The sequence below is a fragment of the Ursus maritimus genome, unplaced genomic scaffold (genome assembly GCF_017311325.1).
Source record: "Ursus maritimus isolate PB19 unplaced genomic scaffold, ASM1731132v1 scaffold_4, whole genome shotgun sequence".
Lineage (NCBI taxonomy): Eukaryota > Metazoa > Chordata > Mammalia > Carnivora > Ursidae > Ursus > Ursus maritimus.
Genome location: NW_024426552.1, coordinates 8,958,901 through 8,982,045, shown reverse-complemented (window position 1 = coordinate 8,982,045; position 23,145 = coordinate 8,958,901). Strand labels below are relative to the sequence as shown.

Sequence of the window (23,145 nt, the reverse complement as noted above, 5' to 3'; positions counted from 1 at the left end):
ATGGGGTCTGAAGTTCAACAATGAACACTGACGTGCAGTTTGGAGAGAGCTGCATTCCTATGTTATCATGTCTTTACATCTTCAAGGAGCCTGGGCTGGGTGTGCTCGCCTCCCTCCTGGATTCCATTCCGGGGAGCCCAGCCCGGAGCAGGAGGGGATGCCAAGCAGATTTCATAGCTCTTGGCGTCCAGACCAGAAGGGTCAGTTCTGACCTGGAGGCCAGCTAATGTCCACTAACAAGGCTCCCGAGGTCACTGTGCGGCACGAGTCACACACATTCCTCAGCCTGCCTGCGTACGTGCAGGTCAGGGGTGGTTGGTTATGCAGGACAGATCCCAGAGACCTCCATCCGTACAATACAGCACCCACCTGCCACGTCTTGAAAGCTTATGTAGAGGCCTTAACTGGGCTCAGTCACATACACCGTGCAGGGGTTCTCAACGCCACATCTCTGTCTCAAAGCTGTGTCCCTCGGGGACCTCCGGAGCAGGGAAGGCAAGCAGAGCGCACATTCCAGGACCAGGGAAGAGGTGAGGCACCTCCAGCTCACAGGTCATCCAGGTCACATCTTGTCCCCCTGTCAGTGACCTCCAACACATACTGCCCCCCAGAGTCTAGAGCTAAAACCCACATTTCCCCCATTTACACCTTACTGTTCGGTTCCACATGATTTCACACAGTGGTTTCAGGGTTCTCAGGAAAAGTTACTTTCATTTTTGTGACTGCAAACAGTAGCCTGCAAATGCTACAAACTGTCCTGGGAGTGAAATGTTCATGCTGTTTTATCGTTTACAGGTAAAGTCTCTGTGTGCCTCACTGTTGGACTCAAATGTCCTGGTGCAAAGAAATAACCTGGAAATTGTTCTGTTCTTCTTCCCATTTTATACCTGTCTGGTAAGTCGTTTGTGTTCTTCCAGGGAAGCCACTGGTCTTTCCTGAGGACGTGGGGCAGGCGGGATGGACCTCAGGCCATTGGCACAGCCACTTTGTGATCACCGTTCACTTTCAGCCAATTAAAGGTCCTTGTTCATTTTTGTGAGGATGATGTTTCCGTAGCAAAAACTGAATGGCTTCTGTCCGTGGGTGTTGTGAAGAACCAACTCCTTTTGAGAACTACCTTTTTAAGATAAAGCTTTGTAGACTGGTAAGAGGGGCCACGTGTCAGAAAGCCAGTAATCTACTTCATCATCCCTTTGCAGTAAAATGTTCTCTGTTCTCCGATAGGATTCCAGTGAGAGAGCCATTCCCCTGCTCAGATCTGACATCGTGCAGATCCTGTCAGCGGCCACCCAGACCCTGCTGAGGAGAGACATGTCTCTGAACAGAAGACTTTATGCGTGGTTACTAGGTACTGAGCAGTATCCGATAAGTGAAAGTCAAAGTTAACGTGAAACCTTTTAGTGCTGATTTTGGGAATAAGTTTCAATCTCGGCGATACGCTTCTGAATCATGAGATATGGAAAGAAAACGCGCTGACCGAATATGGCCCAGTCCGCTGAGTGCTGCTTACGCTGTAGCTTTAGTTATGTTGCAGGTATTACATCTAAACCAGGAACAGAAATAAGTGGGATATTTATTGAATATTGAATTCCATTTTAAGAAGCTTGAAATACCACAAAAAAAAAATTGTAGCTGAACTTTTATTCAAGTAGAAGCCTGTTGCTATAAAGAAGTCGCATGGGTTTGGGGGGTGTGAGAGAAGACCCACAAATGTTACAGAATTTGTGTAAAGAAAGGTTCGGTACAGATGGGAATCTTTGTGGCATTGACGTAAAGTTTTAAAAGACATTTGGATAACTTTAGGAGAGAGCGTGAGAACCCAGGCCTGTGTTTCCGCCGACAGCCTGTAAACTTGTAGGAAAAGAGCCCCTGACTGTTGGTTGGAAGGCTGCATAGGGACAGAGTCCAGGAAACCATGGGGCTTGGAAGCTAGTACTTTCTGAATTTTATAAATTCCCATGTTCGTGTACCTGAGCAGAAGTGGTGTACAAAGCGACTATGAAAGGATTCCGTAGCTTTTTTTTTTTAAAGATTTTATTTTTTTATTCGACAGAGATAGAGACAGCCAGCAAGAGAGGGAACACAAGCAGGGGGAGTGGGAGAGGAAGACGCAGGCTCATAGCGGAGGAGCCTGATGTGGGGCTCGATCCCATAACACCGGGATCACGCCCTGAGCCGAAGGCAGACGTTTAACCGCTGTGCCACCCAGGCGCCCCTTAAGACCTTTTTTTAAGAGCGGTTTTAGGTTCACATCAAAACTAAGAGGAAGGTACAGAGAGTTCCCAGCTTCCCCCAGCTCCCCCCACCGCAACCAGGGTGGCACATTTGTCACAGTCAATGAACCAGCGCTGGCACGTCATCACCCAGAGTCCGTGGTTTCCATCCGGGCTCGTTCTTGCTGGTGTGCTTTCTGTGGGTGTAGACAGATGTGTAAGGACATGCATCCACCATGGCAGCATCCATGCAGAGTAGTCTCTCTGCCCTAAAAAATCCTCTTCTTCACCACTTTTATAACTCTGAACATGTAGGTCTTCTCACACCAAAATCACGAAGTTCTCTGTCTTTCCTCTCTTCTCCCTGGTTACAGAACTTCCAGAACCCATTGCATGGAAGCTTATGAAGGATTTCAAGAAGAATATTTACAGGCTCTTTACGCATTTTTATCAAAAGGATGATTTTGCTAAACACTCACCTCTGTCCTAGTTGGCCTTGACTTGCTGTGTGTAGAGAGGACCCAGGATCCAAGTTCAGTGCTGGGCCCGATCTGTTGGCCTCGGCCTCAGAGTCCACACTCTCTCCTTGTACCATGAGATGCCTTTCCTTGCCCCAAAGACCTCACAGATTACCTAAAGCTCAAAATAAGGGCATATAGATGAGAACAGCTTGATCTCACATACTGTAATACAAACACTGGTTTTTAAAACTGATCTTCATTCCATTAGATGCTTGTGATCAGACTTGTCAAAGACACTGAGGGTGAACTCTTAGGACAGACTAAATTGATGCCTATTGAGGTAGAATCCTTAGTACCCCACATTTTTGTCAGAAGAAGAAAATGTGACCTAGTCTTGCCAGATTGGAATTTGGTTTTCTGTTGGAGGAATTCTATTTTTAAAAATGCTGGAGCATGAGACTTTTGCACAGTATTCTGTACTTTAGAATTGTAGATCTTGTTACAGCTCATGGTCCTTGTTCTTTTATAGGTTCAGATATTAAAGGAAATACCATTGTGCCAGAATCTGAACTCTCAAATTCTTACGAAGACCAGTCCTCATATTTTTTTGAAAAATATTCCAAGGATCTTTTAGTTGAGGTAAACGAGCCTTTCTGGAAAGTAGATCCCAATCAGAACATTCCTGAACATGATTTCTCAGTGGATTGATGGGCAGGACCTCAAAGCAGACATGGGACATGTTCCTGGATCCACGGTGGGGAAACCTTCTGTGTGCTCATTCCGTGTCGTGTGCCTGGTTTTCTCTCTGTCCCAGAGTATTTACAAGTAGAACAACCAATAGTGTCAAACTGCGCTCTGTACAATATACTGATCTGTGGCTTTTTTTAAAAAACAAACTAACAGGGTCTAGCTGAGATACTGCACCAGAAGTTCTCAGACACCGACGTAGAGGAACGTCACCACGCGTACCTGAAGCCGTTCCGCGTACTTGTCAGTCTGCTCGACAAGCCGGAAATAGGTAATGTGCGAAGTGCCGTCGCCATCATGGGCCTGCTGCGGATGGCCTATGTGAGACACAGTCAGCATGTTATTTTGAATGTAATTCCATCATCGGAGTTTCCAAATCTTGAAGTACTTCAGTCATGTTATGTGTTCAGTTATCATATCTAGGCACCACTTAAAAGTTTTGCACAATAATGTGAACACTTTCGTTAGAAAAATACCTTGGAGCTCCTGTTGTGCACGTCTATGTACGGGCCTATAGAGCACATACCGTACTGACCCGTGAGAATGTTTCTTCGGTCACATATCATGCTTCAAATGAGCTTTGATTTTATTTTCAAGGGAGTAGGCGACCCTCCGTCTTTTTGCCTTGTGACCTGGGGCAAGCCGCTCCCACCATGTGGGCCTCAGTCTGTTTCTCTGCCAAATGAACAGGGTTGAACTACACTACGGTTCCTAAAGGGTCCCCTCTTACATGCTGTGGTCCTGTGAGCGTCGGCTAAAAAAATGGTCCTCTCTCCCTTGCTTGAAGAATAGAAATTGCTCCAATATCCATTCTGAGTAAGATCTTAATATCCAAGGCTCCTGGGTGGCTCAGTCAGTTAGGCATCTGCCTTCAGCTCAGGTCATGATCCCAGGGTCCTGGGATCAATCCCTGCATTGGGCTCCCTGTTCATTGGGGAGCCTGCTTCTCCCTCTCCCCTTGCTCCACCCCCCTGCTCATGCTCTCTCCTTCTCTGTCAAATAAATAAATAATATCTTTAAAAAATAATGATCTCAACATCCAATCACTTGAACACCATAATGGGGTCCACGTCTTCTCCATGGGATTTCAAGGGTTTTTTGTTGTTGTTGTTGCTGTTGTTTTTGTTTTTAAATATCTTATTTATTTATTTGAGAGAGGGAGAGAGCACAGATGGAGGGAGGGGCAGAGGGAGAGAAAGAATCAGACTTCCCTTCGAGCAGGGAGCCCGCATGGGGATCCCAGGACCCTGGGATCATGACCTGAGCTGAAGGCAGACACTTAAACCAACTGAGCCAGCTGGGAGCCCTGGGATTTTAAGTTTGATGGTGTCATCTGAGCACTCAGGATTTGCACACTGCCTGGTAGCTGTTGCAGAGAACAAGAATTAAGGGCATTATTGAGGTCCCTTCTCCCTTTGGTCTTGGGATAGAAGATGGAGACCCTTCATTTATCCATTCAGGGGCAGACACAGCGCATTTGCTGTGTGGCAGGGATGATGCTAGGCTCTAGGGATGCAAAGGGGAAAAAAGGCATCCATCAAGTTGGATGGAAGGGAGATTCTGAGGTCCTCATGTGTTTTTATTGTTGTTAATAATCACAGCTGATGTTTTTTGAGCAGTTTTTTTGTGTGAAGTGATTTGTATACATCATTTAATGTACATCTCCATATGTACCTCCTTGCCTCCAACAACCCTGAAGTGGGTTTTCTCACTATTCCCATCTTACAGATGGAAAGACTAAGGCTGAGCAGGAGTAAGTGACTTGCCACTCTGGCGTATCTCTGCCCAGGAGCTGAGATTAAAACACGGTCTGCTTGGCTCGAGAACCTAAGCTCTTTGAGAGGACACAGCTGCTTACCTGACTGCACTCAGACCCACCATACCCGAGATGCTGAGTCATGTAACACAGATGACCTTGTATCCCATGACGTGTACAGCTCTAGCTGCCCTTAACCAAAGTCAAAGCGTGAAGGCTTTGTCCCTCTAAGCTACGACCTTAAGTGCCACCTGAAGATACTTGTGCCGTCCCCTGCTACCTCAGTCGACCAGCGATGGCTCCAATAGATTTTCCTCTGGGTGTGGAGTGACGGCAGCTCAGAAAAATCGTGATTTAGACTAAAAAATGAAGTGAGCTATATAAGTATTGGGAGCTTCCCACGTAACTTGGGGAAATATCCAAAGAAAAAATGTAACTGCATTTTGGTGGATGGGTGTTTTATGTGAGTCAAATGAAACGTTGCTGCCAGCTTGGGTTCCAGGTCGTAGTTTCCAGAAGGGGGTGAATGGCAGGCTTCTGCCCAATCTAGCAGCCTAATTTTTCTGTCGGTTAATTCAGTTGTCCCAGGGAAGACATACTCGAGGGGCAGAGGAGTGGATTGTACAGAAGTAGACCTAGAAGGCCCAGGGCAGTCATTCTTTTGCTAGCAGGCTTCACCCACTGCCTCATTTTCTCCCTGCATCATGGCAACAAACTTGCCTTCATTTGTAAAAAGCATTCAGCATTCTTATGCTGCAGATAAAATATATATCGTGAAAAAAGTTTTCTCAGAGGCACATCCTCTGTTTTTGTGAAAAAGAAGCATAAAAGATTGGATCAATCTGCTGATTGCCTTTGAACACAGATTTATTGACAGAACTTTCATCTCCTCTGAATCGATCCTGTTTTCATCCCTTTGTACACACGAGTGAGAAGTCGCTCCCTTCCCTGCCTGATGGTTGCTGTGTGTGGAGCGGAAATGTCTAGCTGGCTTCCACCTGCCTGATCGGCAGGAATGCTTCCCTAACCGACGGCTGGTTCCGTTCTTTTGTGCCATTTAATGAGCTTTTCAGGAGTGGTGGTATTTCTTTTGTGGGGTTCCAGCTCATGATTAAGAGAGTTTAGGAGGGCGCCTGGCTGGCTCAGTCGGTGGAGCATCCGACTCTTGATCTCAGGGTCATGAGTTCAAGCCCCACGCTGGGTATAGAGATTAAGAAAAATTAAAAATAGGGTGTCTGGGTGGTGCAGTTGGTTAAGTGTCTGACTCTTGGTTTTGGCTTAGGTTGCGATCCCAGGGTCAAGAGAATGAGCCCCGCGTTGGGCTTGCGCTTGATATGGAGTCTGCTTGGGTTTCTCTCCCTCTCTGGCCCTCCCACCCCCATTCTTGCTCGCTCTCTCTAAAATAAGTAAATCTTTAAAAAAAAAATTAAAATAAAAAAATTAAAATGTAAAGGAATTTTAAAGGAATGTAAAATAGGAAAGTTGCCCCACTCCGTTGGCGTTTATGCTGAGTAGTGTCTCTGGCCAAGCAGTTTATACACACACATACCGAGCGCACATCCTGGCTCCCCCAGACTGAGTCTGGCTTGGACCACTTCCTTAGCCTCTCTGCCCCGTCCCCTTATCTGTAGTCAGTACAGCAGCGTAGTACCTGGTCGTATGGCTATTGTAAGGAGTAAATAAGGTAACAGATACAAAACGCTTAGAACAGTGTCCAGCACATGGTAAACGCTACAAAAATATTGGCCATTTTCATGGATGTTATTCCCGCAGTAAAGTTGGCATTGTCAAACTAAAGTTTCTGAGCATTTTCACAATAAAATGGTGTGTACAGTTACTCTGTTTCACACATATGTCATTTATTGATCTAAGTATGGATTGTTCATCTCTAACCATTTTCTTTTTAATTGCAGGGCCTCGAGTGGTTGGGAATTTGTTTCTCGAAGTCATCCGGGCCTTTTATTCTTACTGCAGAGATGCTCTCGGCTCTGATCTTAAACTTAGCTATACCCAGAGTGGAAACTCGCTAATAAGGTACGGGTTTGGGTTTGGCCCTCAGCTTCGAGCTTCTTCCCCCCTCCCTAATGGCGCGAGTCTCATTTCCCAGCTCTTTATTAGAAGTTGTGTGGCGCTAGAGAAAGTGGGTGTGCAAAGGATCACACCACTCATGAAGATAACCGATGCTCTTGAGTCGGTCACCGTGAATGGCCCGTTTCCTTTTGGAAACTGTGAAGAGTTTCAGAGGTGTTTGAGCTAGTCTCTGCCCAGCCCGGGCTGTACAAACCGTATTTACGGAGCAGGTGTGAAAGCGTTGAAGGGCGGCTGGATCTGGTATGCCCACGCGGTGACATACAGGGAGGACGGGGCGGGGGGCTGGGGGCAGGCCGGGAAGTGGAGCCAGGGTCCAGCCGGCAGAGGGGAGAGTCAGCCAGGGGCACCCCCAGGACATGTGCTGTAGGACCCCAAAGGCAGAGCAGATAGGGGTTCAGGACACAGCAGACATGTTGCCTTAGAGCGTGTAGTTTTCTCTCAACCCCGGGTTTTTTTTGTTCTTTTTTTTTTTTTTTTAAGATTTTATTTATTAGAGAGGTGGTAGGGTGGGGAGGCAGGGTTGAGGGTGAAGCAGGCTCCCCACAGAGCAGGGAGCCCCACACAGGGCTCAATCCCAGGACCCTGGTATCATGACCTGAGCCAAAGGCAGATGCTTAACGGACTGAGCCACCCAGGCGCCCCTTGCTTTTGTTCCTTTTAAGATAATACATTTGCTTCCTTTTTACTTTATTCTCGATGTAATTTCCTTCTGCCTGAATTGGCATTGGGTATATTGAAAATATAAATCTATTTGAAGACTTTTCTGGTCTCTTAATTATAGACGTACCAAGAGTTCTGAGTGTTTGCTTTTTTCCTCCCAGAATGTTTGTTCTTTTCTCCCAGAATTATTATTTGTCTGAATACAAAAGTAATACATGCTCTTTGTGGAATATACTGATATTTGAAGGTATCCAGAAAAAAAGATAACACCCACAATCCTACCGCCCTTGAGAGAAAAACATAAAACATTTTCATTTCTTTCCAGACTTTGCATATATAAATATTTAGATGCCTATGTTTTATTTTAAAGATGGAATTACAGGGGCGCCTAGGTGGCTGAGTCGTTTAAGCATCCGACTTTTGATCTCAGCTCAGATCATGATCTCAGGGTCATGGGGTCAAGCCCCGTGTTGGGTTCCACAGTCAGTGGGGAGTCTGCTTGAGAACCTCTCCCTCTGCCCCTCCCCCAGCTTACACACGTGCACGTGTGTGCACACTCTCTCCCTCTCTCTCTCTCTCTCTCTCTCAAATAAGTAAATCCTTAAAAAAATAATATATAAAGGTGGAATTACATTAGCTATTTAGTTGCCTGGTTTTTTAAAATGCAAGTTGTGAGTAGCTCTCCTGTCTTTTGCAGTGGAACATAACGTTGCCGTCGGTTCCTTAGTTAGGATTTATCACATTTAAATAAATCCTGACTGACTGACCAATCCCCGTTTGCTTGGCTGTTAGGTGGCTTCCACTTTTTAAATATTTTAAAATGACCTTGCCGTGGTGTCCTGATGCATATATGCTTGTGCCTATATAAGGACTTCTGTAGGAGAAATCCCTAGAATAAATTTCCTGAGTCATAGAAGGTGCACATTTAAATTTTAGCCAAATTTCCCGCCCAGATGGGTGTACCCTGTTATTTCACCAGCCAGGGCATCTAAGGCCTCACAGTTGGACTAAAACTGGTTTCCTATACCAGATTCTTTTCAGAGTAACTCTTACACTTATTTCTAAGAGAATGCATCGATACAAATATTGTTTAGGATGGCATTATGCAAACTCTTTCCTACATCAGACCAGTGACTCTAGAGAGTCTCTTTCTCTAGAAATAAGTAAACGAATTACAGTTTTTCAGACACGGCATTCTCATGATAGAGGGTTTCTCATAGACACATTTATGAGCGTCTGTCTTCCTTTACAGTGCAATAAAAGAAAACAGAAATGCCTCTGAGATTGTTAAAACGGTGAATTTGCTGATCACTTCGCTAAGCACAGACTTTCTCTGGGACTACATGACCCGGTGTTTTGAGGACTGCTTTAGGTAAGTATCCAGTTCAGGATTAGGGAATGTTTAGGAAGGAGTGGAAGCTTGCGTGGTTCCGTAGCTGCTTATGGTGGCTCAGGTTGAGTGGTCTCTGCTGAGCACACATGGGAAAGAACTCCCTTAAAATTTAGTAGAATAAAAACATTGCCATTAAGAAGGTTCAGGTAATCTCTGCCCCATAATTCTGGAGCTTTTTTACTTACTTACTTAATTAATTTTTATTAATTCTAACTTGAGGAAACCCTCTGCATTTCCTAGTTATGTTGACCAAATACATTTTCACACAGCGCTCCTGGAGGCTCATCTTTTTAAAGGGGCGTAGTTCTGTGGCTCTGTGACTAGAGCAAGTGGTTTTAAAATCATCAGTCTTCTTAGATTCTTACTGAAATTTTTGTATCACTAGTCAGATGAAAGCATTAATGTCTTAAGCTGCCACGATCAACTTTATGTCACCGTTCATCTGGTCAGTGACTTGCACCACCTCGCTGCCGTGGACAGTGATGGTGGCATGCTCTGGGGAGCCGCGTGCTTCCCTGCGAGCCTCTCCCAGGCCCCTCTCCCCGCAGCGGGAGGAATAATGTCATCTCTGAGACCGTGTCTTGTCCGGAGTCACATGGTCAGACTTCCTCGCTGTCACTACTCTTCCCCTACCTAGCAACTCAGTAGAAGCTTTACTTATTGTGTGCTGTGGGTTCTCCTCTGGCTGTGGGTTCTCCTCTGGCTCATACTCATGAGCTCCTCGGGACACCCCAAAGAGAAGTAGGCACTTGGATCACTTTAGAAGGCCAGAGCCCAGCGACAGGAGGTCCCTCGTGTGGCATTGTACTGGAAATTAGCGGCAGCCTGCCGAGATGGGAACCCAGGAATGCCTACTTCCCAGCCACTCCCACTGCGCTGCTCTGTGTCCTCTAGAGCCAGGTCCCAGTTGGCATTCAGATCTGTGATGAATCAATTCACTGTAGCTAGACGCATGGGCAGCAGCAAGGCCGTGATATACTGAAGCTAGGGTATATTTTGGTCAGCCTATTTCCATTTCAGAGTTACAAGGTATGCTTTCTTTAAAAAAAAAAAAAAAAACCCAACTACAAAACATTTCAAATGTAAGAAAGAACAAGAAATACTGCCAGACACACATGCACCCATTACTGAAATTATGCATTCGGTCATTGTTTTTCAGATTTTTTTTTTTTAAGGAATAAAATGTTGCTACCCAGAGAGAACTAACTCCCACCTTCCAGCACCTTCTCCTTTCATACTGGGATTATTAGTGTCTGTCCTGCCCCTGGTGTTGTCTGTGCTTTTATAACAAGTGTGTATCCAGAGATGACATAGTCTAGTGTGTCCAATTTTTACACAGGGGTATCAAGTTTTATATAACTTTTTGCAGGGTGCTGTTTTGGGGGTTGGCTCACAGTCCTCTGGAGATCTGTCTGTACATCCCGCTGAAACACCAGTGTCCATCTTTTCATTGTTGCAAATAGTACTTTGTCCTGTCTCTTCACAGACACTTGCGGGGTTTCCTGATGCTGGGAGAACAGTTGTTCGGTTATAGTTAGTGTGCAGCTCTTCAGAGGTTCTCTTGCTCAGATAAACTCCGAGATAACTAAGTGCTAACTTGCAGTGAAGACAATTAACTCAGGTTCAGTTGTCCTCTGATTGCTAGATGAATCCAAAGTTGCTCTGAGAACCAACGAGTATATGTTTTTTAACTTACCTAGTTAACCAGTTGCCTGCTTATTTAAAAAGCAGTGTTGCATTTCAGTATAAGCAGCTCCCGATAGAGCTGACTGGTGAAGTCACACTTCTCTCTGAAAGCTGGAGAAGCTCAGCAGCTCGTGCAGATGAGCTCATGGGTGTCATGGGGAAGGAGCTGTCTCACATTGCTCCCACAGCAGGTGGAACCACGGTGTAGCCCGTGTCTTCTCCAGCCAGGCGGCTTCCCTTGGAACATGCCTTTGCTTTGGCGTGGGGGCCCTAGCCTTGCTCCTGTTGATGGAGCTCCAGATCCGCTGGGGGTGGCCTCCCCCCCCGCCCCGGACATGGGTCCACCCTCGTCTGAACCGGTGAAGTTCACATCTGAGTGAACCTGTTTTGGAGACAAGCAAATTCAAGACACAGACTGACTTCTCTGTATCTGATCGTTTTAGTCACTAAAGCTTCCTTATTAGAAGGACAGAGCTGCCTTTCATTATGTTTGAAGTAGAGTAACTCGATTGGACATCGTAAGAAGTGCTTCAAGTTATTACAGGAGAAAGAATTGATTTGGTTTTCTTTCCTGTGACTTCTGTAGACCAGCGAAGCTGAGTTACACTGTTGGGAAAAGCATCAGCCCTCCCCCGACGGTGTCAGAGCTCTGCACCCTCCTGGTGTTTCTTCTGGATGTTATCCCCTTGGTAAGGGCCCTTGTCGGGAAGAGGCGTCTCCGTGCCTGCTGTTGTTTACGTTCTCGCTAGTGTCATTGGCCTGGTAAACCTCACCCTCCTGAAGAGTGGGTGCAGTAAATGGACAACACTTTCATTGTTAGTTACGGCACGGACAACGTAGCTGAATGTACTCTCTGATGTCTTTTATGTCTTATTTAAAGGAGGTTATAATTGAGCCGGTTGTAAGTGGCCTGAGCGAAAGTTAATGTCCAGCAGAGGTGAACTGGCATCACCCTGCGCTTTGGTTATTTAGGAGTGAGAGTGAGTGTATTTCTAGGTGAAACTGTGCCGTTGGCTAGTTTTCTCAAAGTACACTAATTTCCTCAATATAGAAATAAACGTCACAATGATTTTCTATTAGAAAAGGTAAAGACACTTGAGGGGCACCTGGGTGGCTCAGTCGGTTGAGCATCCATCTCTTGATTTCGGCTCAACTTGTGATCTCAGGGCCTGAGATCAAGCCACACACGGGCTCCATGCTGAGCATGGAGCCTGCTTAAGATTCTCTCACTCCCCTTGCCCTTCCCTCTGCTCGTGTACTCTCACTCGAATGCTCGCCCTCTCTGACTCTCAAATACATCTTTAAAAAAAAAAACAACAACAAAGAAATGTAAAGACACTTGAAAATCGAGGAAGAATGTCCATTGATTTGTCTAGATCAAAAAGAAATGTTTTTTTGATTTGGGAATAAGCATGAAACTTATTCATGCTCTAAAAAATTGACTTTTTTCAGGGTGCCTGGGTGGCTCAGTCCGTTGTCTGCGTTTGGCTCAGGTCATGATCTCAGGGTCCTGGGATCAAGCCCCATGTTGGGGTCCCTGCTCAGTGGGGAGTCTGCTTGTCCCTCTGCTCGTCCCCCTGCTCACTCTTGCTCTCTTTCTCAGATCTTATAAATAAATAAATAAATAAATAAATAAATAAATAAAATCTTTTTAAAAATGGACTTTTTTAAGGCGCCATTTTGAGGTGCATTTTTTTTTTTCTGACCAGAAGTTGGAAACCTGTTAGTTAAACTCATGTCTGTTTTCCACAGGAACTTTACTCCGAGGTGCAAACCCAGTACCTCCCTCAGGTGCTGGGCTGTCTGGTGCAGCCTCTGGCTGAGGAAATGGAGGCGTTAAGCTTACCCGAGCTCACGCATGCCTTGAAGACATGTTTCAAAGTGCTCAGCAAGGTCCAGATGCCACCTTCCTACCTGGACATGGAGCCCACAAGTGGAAACACGGTACACCTCCGAGGAGCTGACATGGTTCTCTGGGCTGGGCTTATGCCTTCCTGGGAGCGGGAAGTAATTAGGGTTGGTTAGGGTAGGAGTGAAGATCAGAGGATGTAAAGGCATTATCTAAAATACGCTTCTAAAATCCTCAGACATTTCCCAAGAGCTTTCAGCGTGGAAGCGGACCACCCCCTTCCCTTTGCGCACCCCCGCCACTTCCTCCGAAGGTTACTGGTTCGATTCAGCTCCCTATCCAGACCTTGTTATGTGTGTGTTTGTATTTGTGTGATATTGGTGTCTGAAACACGTAAGTGAGATATTCATTTACCTGGGCTGCAGTAACGAAGTACCCCTGACTGAGTGACTTAAATTAGAGGAGGTTACTGTCCCATGGTTCTGGAGGTCACAGTGTGGGCAGGGTTGGTCTTCTCTGAGGGGAGGGGAGGGAGAGTCTGCTCCGTCCTCTGTTCCACCTTCTGGTGGTGCTGGCAGTCGCTGGTGTCTCTCTGCTGTAGACGAGTCACCCTGCTCTGTCTTCAAACCCACCCTGTGTCCACGTTTCCTTTTCGTAAGGACATCAGTCATGTTGGATTGGGGCCCACCTTAATGAGCTCATTTTAACTTGACCATCTGCAAAGAGCCTATTTCCAAACAAGGTCACATTTACGAGTATCATGGGTAGGACTAATGCATCTTTTGAGGGGGACACAGTTCAACCCATAACATACACTGTTCTCTGACTTGCTTTGATTCTCAAACAGTGTTCCGGGGACCTCTGGTTTATAAACCATACTGGTTTATAAAGAGGTGTCTTACTCTTGTGTGACTTCTGTGTAATAGTCTAGGTGTGGCTTTACCGTGTCTTCTGCTCTTCCCCTATCAAGGGCATTTAGGTGATTTCTGGTTTTTCACTGTTACAGACAGCACTGCACTAAGCATCCTTGCACAGCTGGTTCGTGGTTGCAGGTTTCTCTGAAGGATCAATCCCTCTCTGTGGGTTGCAGTGAAACCCATTCTTTTTAAACTGGGAGGGACGCATGCTCCTTTTAAATTGGCACGGATGCTGCCAAATGGTCCTCCCTGAGGACAGTCAGAGTTCCCCAAGCAGTTTGAGGCCTGCGGTCTTCAGATTATTTTGATTTTCTACTTCGCTTAAAGCATTGAAAACTCTGCCCTTGACACCCATTCAGTGCAGCTTCGGGCGGGAGCGCAAGCAGACTGGGCAGGGGGCACTCTGGAAACGGAGCTACTCCCAGCGCTCAGGGCTGGGCCTGCACTTGGGTGCGGACTCACTCACAGACTGTTCATTTCCTTCCAAAGTTAGTTCTTTTTTTTTTCTTGCTATTGTAGCTAATAAAAAAAAAATCTCTTAAATGATTTAAGATAAAAAGTTTAAGCATGTGTCTTCAAACATAATTATCAATGTTTTACAAAGTGTGTACTATTTCATTCTTCCCTACGGAGCAGTGGTTTAAATGCTGAAATGTGTTAAATTTCATGGAATGTTATCTATGTTAACAGTGTAAGAGGAGAGGTTGACTGATGACAGTTGCAGCGTCATCCCTTTGAAAAAGCCACAGAATGCACGCGTGCACACGCGTGCGTGCACACACACGGGTAGGTGGGTGGACGGGTACTATGTATACACGGGTAAACACTTTATTCTGGCTTTCTGCTCTCATTTTATTTCTTCATGCCTCTATTTTACCCTCAGCCCAATGTCTCATTCAGTTTTTTAATTTAAATATGTCAGAAACCGTTTTTAAATAATGTTTTTGAATCTTAAACCTAAATAAATAATACAAAGTGGGCTCAAAGTCTGCCTTTCCGGAGAGTATGGGGGCCCAGCAGCCTCCTCTTTGGGCTTGCTCCCCCTTCCTCCTGCTGTGCCTTCTTTATTTTATTACACACTTTCACACAGGGGTTCTCTCGGTGTAGAGAATCAGGATTTCAAAAACCAGGAAGTACCTATTCATGGTTTTCCCGATTCAGCTGGTACTTGAATCCCTTGGCCTTACGAGATGTGTGCAACAGAATTTCCATTTCTTTGCAGAGTCCAGTAAAAGGTGAAAACAGTGAAATGATTATAGACACAAAGGCAGTGATTCTGGCTGATGAAGATGCTTCGTTTCCTCCCCTTAAATCTGAAGACAGCGGAATTGGGCTCAGTGCCTCATCGCCAGAGCTCTCGGAGCACTTGAGGGTCCCCAGGGTCTCTCCCGAGAAAGACGATGTTTGGAAGAAGGGTGGGAGTATGCAGAGGACGTTTCTTTGCATCCAGGAGCTGATCGCCAACTTTGCCCACAAGAACATTTTTGGAGTGCAACTGACAGGGTCTGGAGAAGAGAACAAGTGTGAAGAGCCTTCGGTCCGGAGGGACGAGGGTGGGCCACCATGCTCAGCGGGCAGCGACTCCGACAGGAAGAACCCGTGGGATGCGAAGCCCATCAGTGTGCCCCAGTTTAAGCAGATGCTCTCAGACTTGTTCACAGCTCGGGGGTCTCCATTTAAGACGAAAAGTGCAGAGTTGCCATCACCTCTGCCCAGGAGCCCTGGCCGAAAAAAGGAGGGGGACTGGGCTGTGGAGCAGGTGGTCGTTGACCTGGGGAGCTCACGGGAGGGCTGCAGGGAGGCCTTCGCTGCCGCCTGCCACCTGCTGCTGGACTGTGCCACCTTCCCTGTCTACCTGTCCGAGGAGGAGACGGAGCGGCTCTGTGAAACGCTCTTCCAGCTTCCCGGTGAGAGGACTGCCCCCCCCCGGGACCCCGCCCTGAGGAGTCCTGTCTTGTAGCTGGTGTTTACAGACGAGCCAAAACCCTCTCTGCTACATGTGTTTTTGTCATTTGTGGTGTGTGCTTTTGAATTGTGTCTTAAAGATGGCAGATTGGTGAGGCTGGGACCATATTTTTTAAACTTGAGGTGTCCTGCACAGCCCATTAAGAGGTCTGGAACAGAAAAGGTGCTTCATGATAATCAGTAAATAGGCTAGTTCATCAGACCTGTTGTTAAAGATTTGTGTAAGTTTGCTGAGGTTGCCATAACGAAGTACCACAAACTAAGTGACTTAAACAACAAAAATGGACTGCCTCACAGCTCTGGAGGCAGACGTCTGAGATCAGCGCATTGGCAGGGCCGCGCTCTGTTTGAAGGTTCAGAAGAATGTGCTCTAGCCTCTCCCCAGGCTTCTGGTAGTTCCTTGGCTCATGGCATCATAACTCCAACCTTTGCATGGATTCCCCCTGTGTACATGCACACATCCTGTGTTCAATTTCCTTTTTATGAACACGCCAGTTATATTGGATTAGTGGCCCACTCTAATACGACCTTGTTTTAATTCATCTGCATCAATCCTATTTCCAAATAAGGTCACATTCTGAGGTCAGTAAGGGCCTTATGACTGCAACATAAGAATTTTGGGGTGTCGGGGGGGGGCACAGTTCCCCCCATAACAGGCGGTGTCTTAGAAGCTCAGGCTGCCATAACGAAATACCGTAGGCTGAGTGGCTTAAACAACAGAAATTTTTCTCACAGTTCTGGAGGCTTGAAGTTTGAGATCAGGGTGCCAGCATCGTCAGTTTCTGATGAGAGTTCTCCCCTTGGTTAGAGACAGCCATCTTCTCACGGGGAGCTCACATCCGGGGGGGACGGGGAGATCTCACTGGAGTCTGTTCTTACAGGGGCGCTAATCCCATCATGAGGGCCCCACTCTGAATACCATCACATTAGGCATTGGGGCTTCAACATTCGGATTTGGGGCAGACACAATTCATTCCTTAGCAGGCAGTGAACACTTTAAAGAAAAAAAACAGAGGAAGGTGGAAAACAAGAAAGTGATTAGGTTGGCCCTGGGAACACAGGGCAAAGCTGTCCTCTCTTGTAGTCATTACAGTAAATTTCCTGTGCAGTTTGTCTCTTGGCTCATTAGCTACAGTTGACACTGCTTGGAGGCTTGGTACTTAGAATACAAGTCCACAGTTTATTTTGGGCCTCTTTTTTTTTTTAAGATGTTATTTGTTCATTTGAGACAGAGAGAGAGCACAAGCAGGACGAGCAGCAGGCAGAGCAAGAAGCAAACTCCTTGCTGAGCAGGGAGCCCAATGCGGGACTGGATCCCAGGACCCTGAGATCATGACTTGAGCCAAAGGCAGACACTTAACCAGCTGAGCCACCCAGGCGCCCCTATTTTGGGCCTCTTTTAAAGCTAATGCCGTATGTCCCACCATCAGGAGAGCCTTGAAAAAAAATTTTGAACTCTACACCCACAAATGTGGATTTACTATATGCAAATTTAAAAGAAATTTTTAACATGAATTCTATATATAAATTTTAAAAATAAAAGATGGACACTCTTGAGTCTTCTCAAAGCCCTGAGATTGACATTTTCAGAAGTCAAATAACCTGACCAGCGTTTGAAAGCAGACTCAGTGTCCTATGTCCTCTGGCCCTGAATGGTGACTGATAACCATGTCACCACCAGAAGGTTATTGTCACACTGCTGGCCACCGGACCTGTGGATCTCAGGGTGTCTTAGAATCTGCACGTGGCGAGCCATGTTCATGTGGGTCTGTCTGTCTGTCTGGCTTCCTTGCAGGAGCCGGCAATTGCAGTTTCCCGTCGTGGCTGAGATCCCTCATGACCGTTAGCTGCTGTGTGACCGACTGCTTCCTCCAGAACGTGGCCATCTCCACCCTGCTCGAGGTGATCAACCACTCCCAGTCCCTAGCCCTCGTCATCGAAGACAAGATGAAGCGCTATAAAAGCTCTGGACACAACCCGTTTTTCGGCAAGCTGCAGATGGTGACAGTCCCTCCCATCGCCCCAGGAGTATTGAAAGTCATTGCAGAGAAAACAGACTTTTATCAGGTATTTCCCACTGGGAGGAGGTGGGCAAGACCCCCTTCCCAACCATCTGTTTAAAGTTGTCCGTGAGGTGGTAGTCACCGTGGTAGGGATGTGGCGACTGTGGTGACAGCCCCAGAGGGTTGCTCGAGACCTGTGCCTGCCATGTCTGTCCCCCCGTCCCCGGCTGCGGCACAGTTTCTGGCTCTGCAGCAAGAGTGCGGTAAATATTCGTGTTCAGTGTTAGGCTGACTGGCCTTCACATGTAAGGATGGCTAAGTCATCTTAATATACGGAAAGAGAGACACTGCCCTGATTTATGAGGTTGGAGACTTTGAAGCTACTCAACCTCAAGAAAACTTAGTACTCGTCAAATTTAGGAAAGATGGTTGCTGAAGAGATGGTGAGCAGGGGTTCTGTCCCTCTTTGGGAGGACAAAGCTACATATGATGGGGCTCATTTAATTGCAGAAAGCTAAAAGCAGTTCCAGCGAGCTCATGAGAAAAAGTAAGTTTATTATAGAGAGAGTGCCTGCGGCTGCCAAAGGGCAAGAGTGGAATGCAGGTGGGTCTCACAGGGTCTCACCTGGGGGGCTCTTAGATCCTGAGGCTGCTCCCTCTGCACCTCGCTCGGCTGAGGGGGTGTCTGCGGGTCACCTAACTAACTTGGTTACCACTTGACCTTCAGTCTGCTTCATGACCCTCAAGTTTGGTCGCTATAGTTAATGATGCTTGTATGTCTTTCCCGCAAGTCTGAGCTAACGGGTCGGGGCTATTAAACAGTCTGTCAGTGAGGCATCCCTGGGTCAGCGCCTTCTGCTTCTCCAGCCCACACAGCAGGGATGGGGGCCAATGGGTAGGAGGTCATGTGGTGCAGATGGGGATGTGCCCACTCACCAGGACCTGCGGTGATGGGACCGCAAACACCCTGAAAAGTTTTGACGCTTGGGAAAGATATTTTACATATTTTATGGGCGAATAAGATATGGAAACTCTACTGTCCCTTCAGGTCCTAAAAGCCTATTTTGAAATAGGCTGCCCTTTTCCTGTTTGGGATGAGCTCTTCTCCAGCAGGTCACATAACTGAGGCTACCTCTCGGCTTTGTTTCTTTTTGTGGTTGTTAATAACAGCTGTATTTAGGTATAATTCACATACCATACAAATCACCCACTTGAAGTATACAATTCATTGGTTTTTTTCTGTATTCGCAGAAGTGTGTCATTTAATTTATTGTTTTCCCTGTTTTTTGTTATCCCTCCTTTACTGTTTTCTTTTTCAGCAAATGGATATTTTCCAGTGTACTGTTTTAATTGCTTTAATGATTTTTCTCCATATATTTTTTGGAGCTGTTTTTATCAGTGGTCGCTCTAGGGTTTACCATGTTCATCCTAGCTCATCAGAATCTCCTCACTGAATTCCAGCAAAACACAGAAACCTCCTCCAGTCTCGGCTTTTCCTCTGCCCCTTTCTGGTGCTATTGTTCCACACGTTACATCCACGTGTGTTACAAACCCCACGACACGCGTTATAGTTATAACATAATTGTATGTCCTTTAAAGAAGCTGGGAGAAGAAAGGAGAACAAATAGCTATAAAGAGAGTTTGTTACTTAACCTTCTTCACCATTCCTGGCCCTTCACTTGTAGATTTCAGTCTGTAGCTGGGCCCTTGCCTTTGCCCAGCGCACCTGTGCTCCTGCCTCCTCTTCTGGGCTGCTACGTGCAAGTGTGTTTCTGCACGTTCCAGTGATAGCACAGTGATAAGTGTGCCTCGCATTTTACTCAGTCTTTTCTTTTTTTTAAGATTTTATTTATTTATTTGAGAGAGAGAGTGAGAGAGAAAACAAGTAGGAGTGGCAGAGGCAGAGGGAGAAGCAGACTCCCCACTGAGCAGGGAGCCCGATGCGGGGCCGGATCCCAGGAGCCTGAGATCATGACCTGAGCCAAAGACATACGCTTAACCAACTGAGCCACCCCAGGTGCCCTACTCAACCTTTCCCAAAAAATCATTTGAAAGAAAAGAGATACACATTATGCTGTCTTTTTAGAGCTACACAATTACCTTTACTGGTGCTTTTTGTATGAATTTGATTAACTGTCCGGGGTCAGTTGCTTTCACCTCGAAGAACTTCCTTTAGTGTTTCTGTTTTGTTTTGATTTTTTTAAATTTAAATTCAATTAATTAACATATATTATGAGTATTATGAGTTTCAGAGGTAGAATTTAGTGATTCATCAGCTGTGTGCCATACCCAGTGCTCATTCCATCAAGTGCCCTTCTTAATGCCCATCACCCGGTTACCCCATCCTCCCACCAGAAATTCCTTCAGTGTTTCTTTTTTCTTTTTTTTTCTTTTAAGATTTTATTTATTTGAGAGAGAGCGAAAGCAAGAGAGATCACAGAGGGAGAGGGAGACGCAGGCTCCCCACTGAGCAGGGAGCCCAATGCAGAGCTTGATCCCAGGACCCCGCGATCATGACCTGAGCCGAAGGCAGATGCTTAACCAAATGAGCCACCCAGGCACCCCTAGTGTTTCTTATAAGACGGGTCTTCTAGTTAACAAATTCACTCAGTGTTTGTTTATCTGGAAATGTCTTTATTTCTCCTTTTATGGAAGATAGTTTTACCAGATATAATGTTCTTTTTTTTTTTTTTAAGATTTCATTTATTTATTTGACAGAGATAGAGCACAAGCAGGGGGAGCGGCAGGCAGAGGGAGAGGGAGAAGCAGGCTCCCTGCTGAAGAAGGAGCCCGATATGGGGCTCGATCCCAGGATCCTGGAATCATGACCTGAGCCAAAGGCAGATGCTTAACCCACTGAGCCACCTAGACGCCCCTGGATATAATGTTCTTCATTGGATTTTTTCTTTTCTTTCAACACTTGTAATATAAGAATAAATATACTTTAATCAGCCCCAGATATGATATCTTGAATATATAATGTTTAAGTAAAGCAGCACTTTTTTTGGGTGAGAGAGAAAGAGCACACATGCACATGGGAGGAGAGGATAGAGGGCGGGGAAGCAGAGAGAGAGAGAATCCTAAGCAGGCTCCACACCCAGCATGGAGCCGGATTCAGGGCTCGATCTCAACCCTGAGATCATGACCTGAGCCGAAATCAGGAGTCTGATGCTTAACCAACTAAGCCACCCCAGCGCCCTTACAGCAGTTTTTCAGTAATCCGTAGCAAATGCTCATGTGAATGTTTGAACTTAGTTGGAATTCACCGTTTGGATTCATGATCCCACTGTTTTCTTGCCTCCGGCATTTCTTATTAAAGGCAGCTCTTCATCTTCTGGGTTTCCCTTGTAAGTGATGAGTGGTTTTCCTCTTGCTGCTTTCAAGATGTTCTCTTTGTCTCTGTCCGCTAGCATGTCGTTGTGACGTGTCCAGTGTGGATCGTGTGGCATGTATCCTACCTGGAATTCTTCAAGCTTCGTGGATATGTAGATTAATGTTCCTTTATCAGTTTGGGGAGGTTTTTGTGCATTACTTCTGCACGTATTTTCCCTGCTCCTTTCTCTGTCCTCCCCCAGCACTCCGTCTGTGGGTGTGCTGCTGCGCTTGACGGTGGCCCACGTTTCTCTAGGGCCCCGTGCATTTCTCTTCATTCTTCTTTCTCTCTGTTCTTCAGATTGCATCATTTCTGTCAATCCATTTTCTTCACCGAGTCTTCCTTCCATCTGTTCAGATGAGCTGCTGAGCCCCCTGAGGGGTGAAAGTTTCATTTCAGTTATTATACTTTCAGTTCCAGAATTTCCATTTGGTTCTTTTTCTTTTTTTTTTTTTTTCCTTAACTTTTTTTTTCTTTTTACACTTTCTGTCTCCTTGTTGATACGTCTGCTTGATGGGAAATTGTCATCATACCTTCCTTTACTTTTTTCAACATGGTTTCCTTTAGTTATTCGAACATACCTCTAACGGCTACTTTGAAGTCTTTGTTGAATATATCTGTCACCTGGTTGCTCTCAGAGACGCCTTCTGTTGCCCACTTTTTCCCCTGTGCAGGTGTCGTATTTTCTTGTTTCTTTGCATGTCTTATAGTTTTTATTGAAGACTGGATATTTTAGATAATGTGTCATAGCAACTTTACTATATTCTGACCCCCACCTCCCATCTTGTTTTGTCCTCATCTGTTATTCACTCTTCGGTGACTCTCTTTGACTGTTTTGGTGGAGTCTGTCTCCCCTGCCATGTGAGTCCTTTGGCACTGCTCCCTGGAGGGATGTGTGGTCACCCTTCAATGACGGTGGTCTTAGCGGGGTTCTCACTGACCATCTCTTTCCCTGGTCTCTCTGTGAAGCTGTCTCTGTTGGTACACACCCAGCTGTTAGGCTCCATGAACTTCTGGCTGGCTCACCGCTCTTATGTTTTCAACAATGCCCAACAATGCCAAGGCATACGTTACTCCACAGTCTGATAGTTTTTTGAAGCCAGTCTTTGAGTTGTTTTGTTTACCCAGGAGGGGTCTTCCTAGCTATCTCTTGTCCTGGTTATTTCTGATAATCGAGCTGGCCTGTGGTTTAACTTCTTGCTGTTGTGGGGCTACCAGACTTGCGGTAATGACTTACTACAGAATTCTGTCGTTCTTGAGAGCACTCTCAGGCTTGAACTTCCTCACACTTTGCTGGAGGGAGCTCTCTGTGTCCTGGCCTGCCTCTCGCTCTGGGCACTCTGTGCATCCCATTGTTCAGGAAGAGCCGGCACTGAGACAGTTCCCTGTTTCTCTTGGAGGGCTAGCCCTGCAGGTCGCCCTCGGGAGCAGTGGCCTCTAGTTGTCTGAGCTTGCTTCTCCGAGCATGTAACCTCCCCCTACAAGCCCACTAGGGTAAGAATGGTCAGAACTGCGCACTCCTGGCCTGCAATGTCTGGATACAGCCTCCACCCAGGTGTGAGGACGAAGCGTAAAATGCTGCACCCTGCCCTTTCCATGGAGAGCCTTGGACTGGGAGCTGGGGGGAGGGGACTCCACCCAGAGTGGATAGTCACGTTCCTTGTCACACCAGGCTGGGCTGAGGGGGGTTGGATAGGGTCACATTTCCACTGCCACAGACTCGTTGCTTTTACTGGAATTTAGTAGATTTTCTTGAATAAATGTTTCTTTATTTCCTGAATGCCCTTAGGATAATTTCCAGAAACTCTAAATGTTTGATTGTTGTTGTTTTGTTTTTTTGTTTTTTTAATTTTCACCAGTTATGGTAGTTTTTTTCTGGGAGAGAGTCCACAGAGCTCCTCCCACAGCCAGACGAACTCATGTACTCAGACCGCATCTACGGTGTCAGGTCCTGGTGGAGCCTTATTTGATTGCTGTTCGGCTTGGGTGCCTCATCCCCCGCCCCCTCCCTCTCTTACCAGAGTTGAGTCC

General features: G+C 46.3%; 1 protein-coding gene across 1 annotated transcript in view; it reads left to right on the top strand.

Moving 5' to 3' along the window:
• The window catches only part of DOP1B (DOP1 leucine zipper like protein B), a 103,469-nt gene that overhangs the window by 40,847 nt on the left and 39,477 nt on the right, over positions 1-23,145 (top strand). The window contains exons 7-16 of the mRNA XM_040620980.1: positions 796-894; positions 1,225-1,348; positions 3,204-3,313; positions 3,578-3,692; positions 7,091-7,211; positions 9,181-9,300; positions 11,594-11,696; positions 12,760-12,951; positions 14,996-15,680; positions 17,534-17,805. Of these exons, the coding sequence (XP_040476914.1) occupies positions 796-894; positions 1,225-1,348; positions 3,204-3,313; positions 3,578-3,692; positions 7,091-7,211; positions 9,181-9,300; positions 11,594-11,696; positions 12,760-12,951; positions 14,996-15,680; positions 17,534-17,805 (1,941 nt within the window). The remainder of the gene's footprint in view (positions 1-795; positions 895-1,224; positions 1,349-3,203; positions 3,314-3,577; positions 3,693-7,090; positions 7,212-9,180; positions 9,301-11,593; positions 11,697-12,759; positions 12,952-14,995; positions 15,681-17,533; positions 17,806-23,145) is intronic.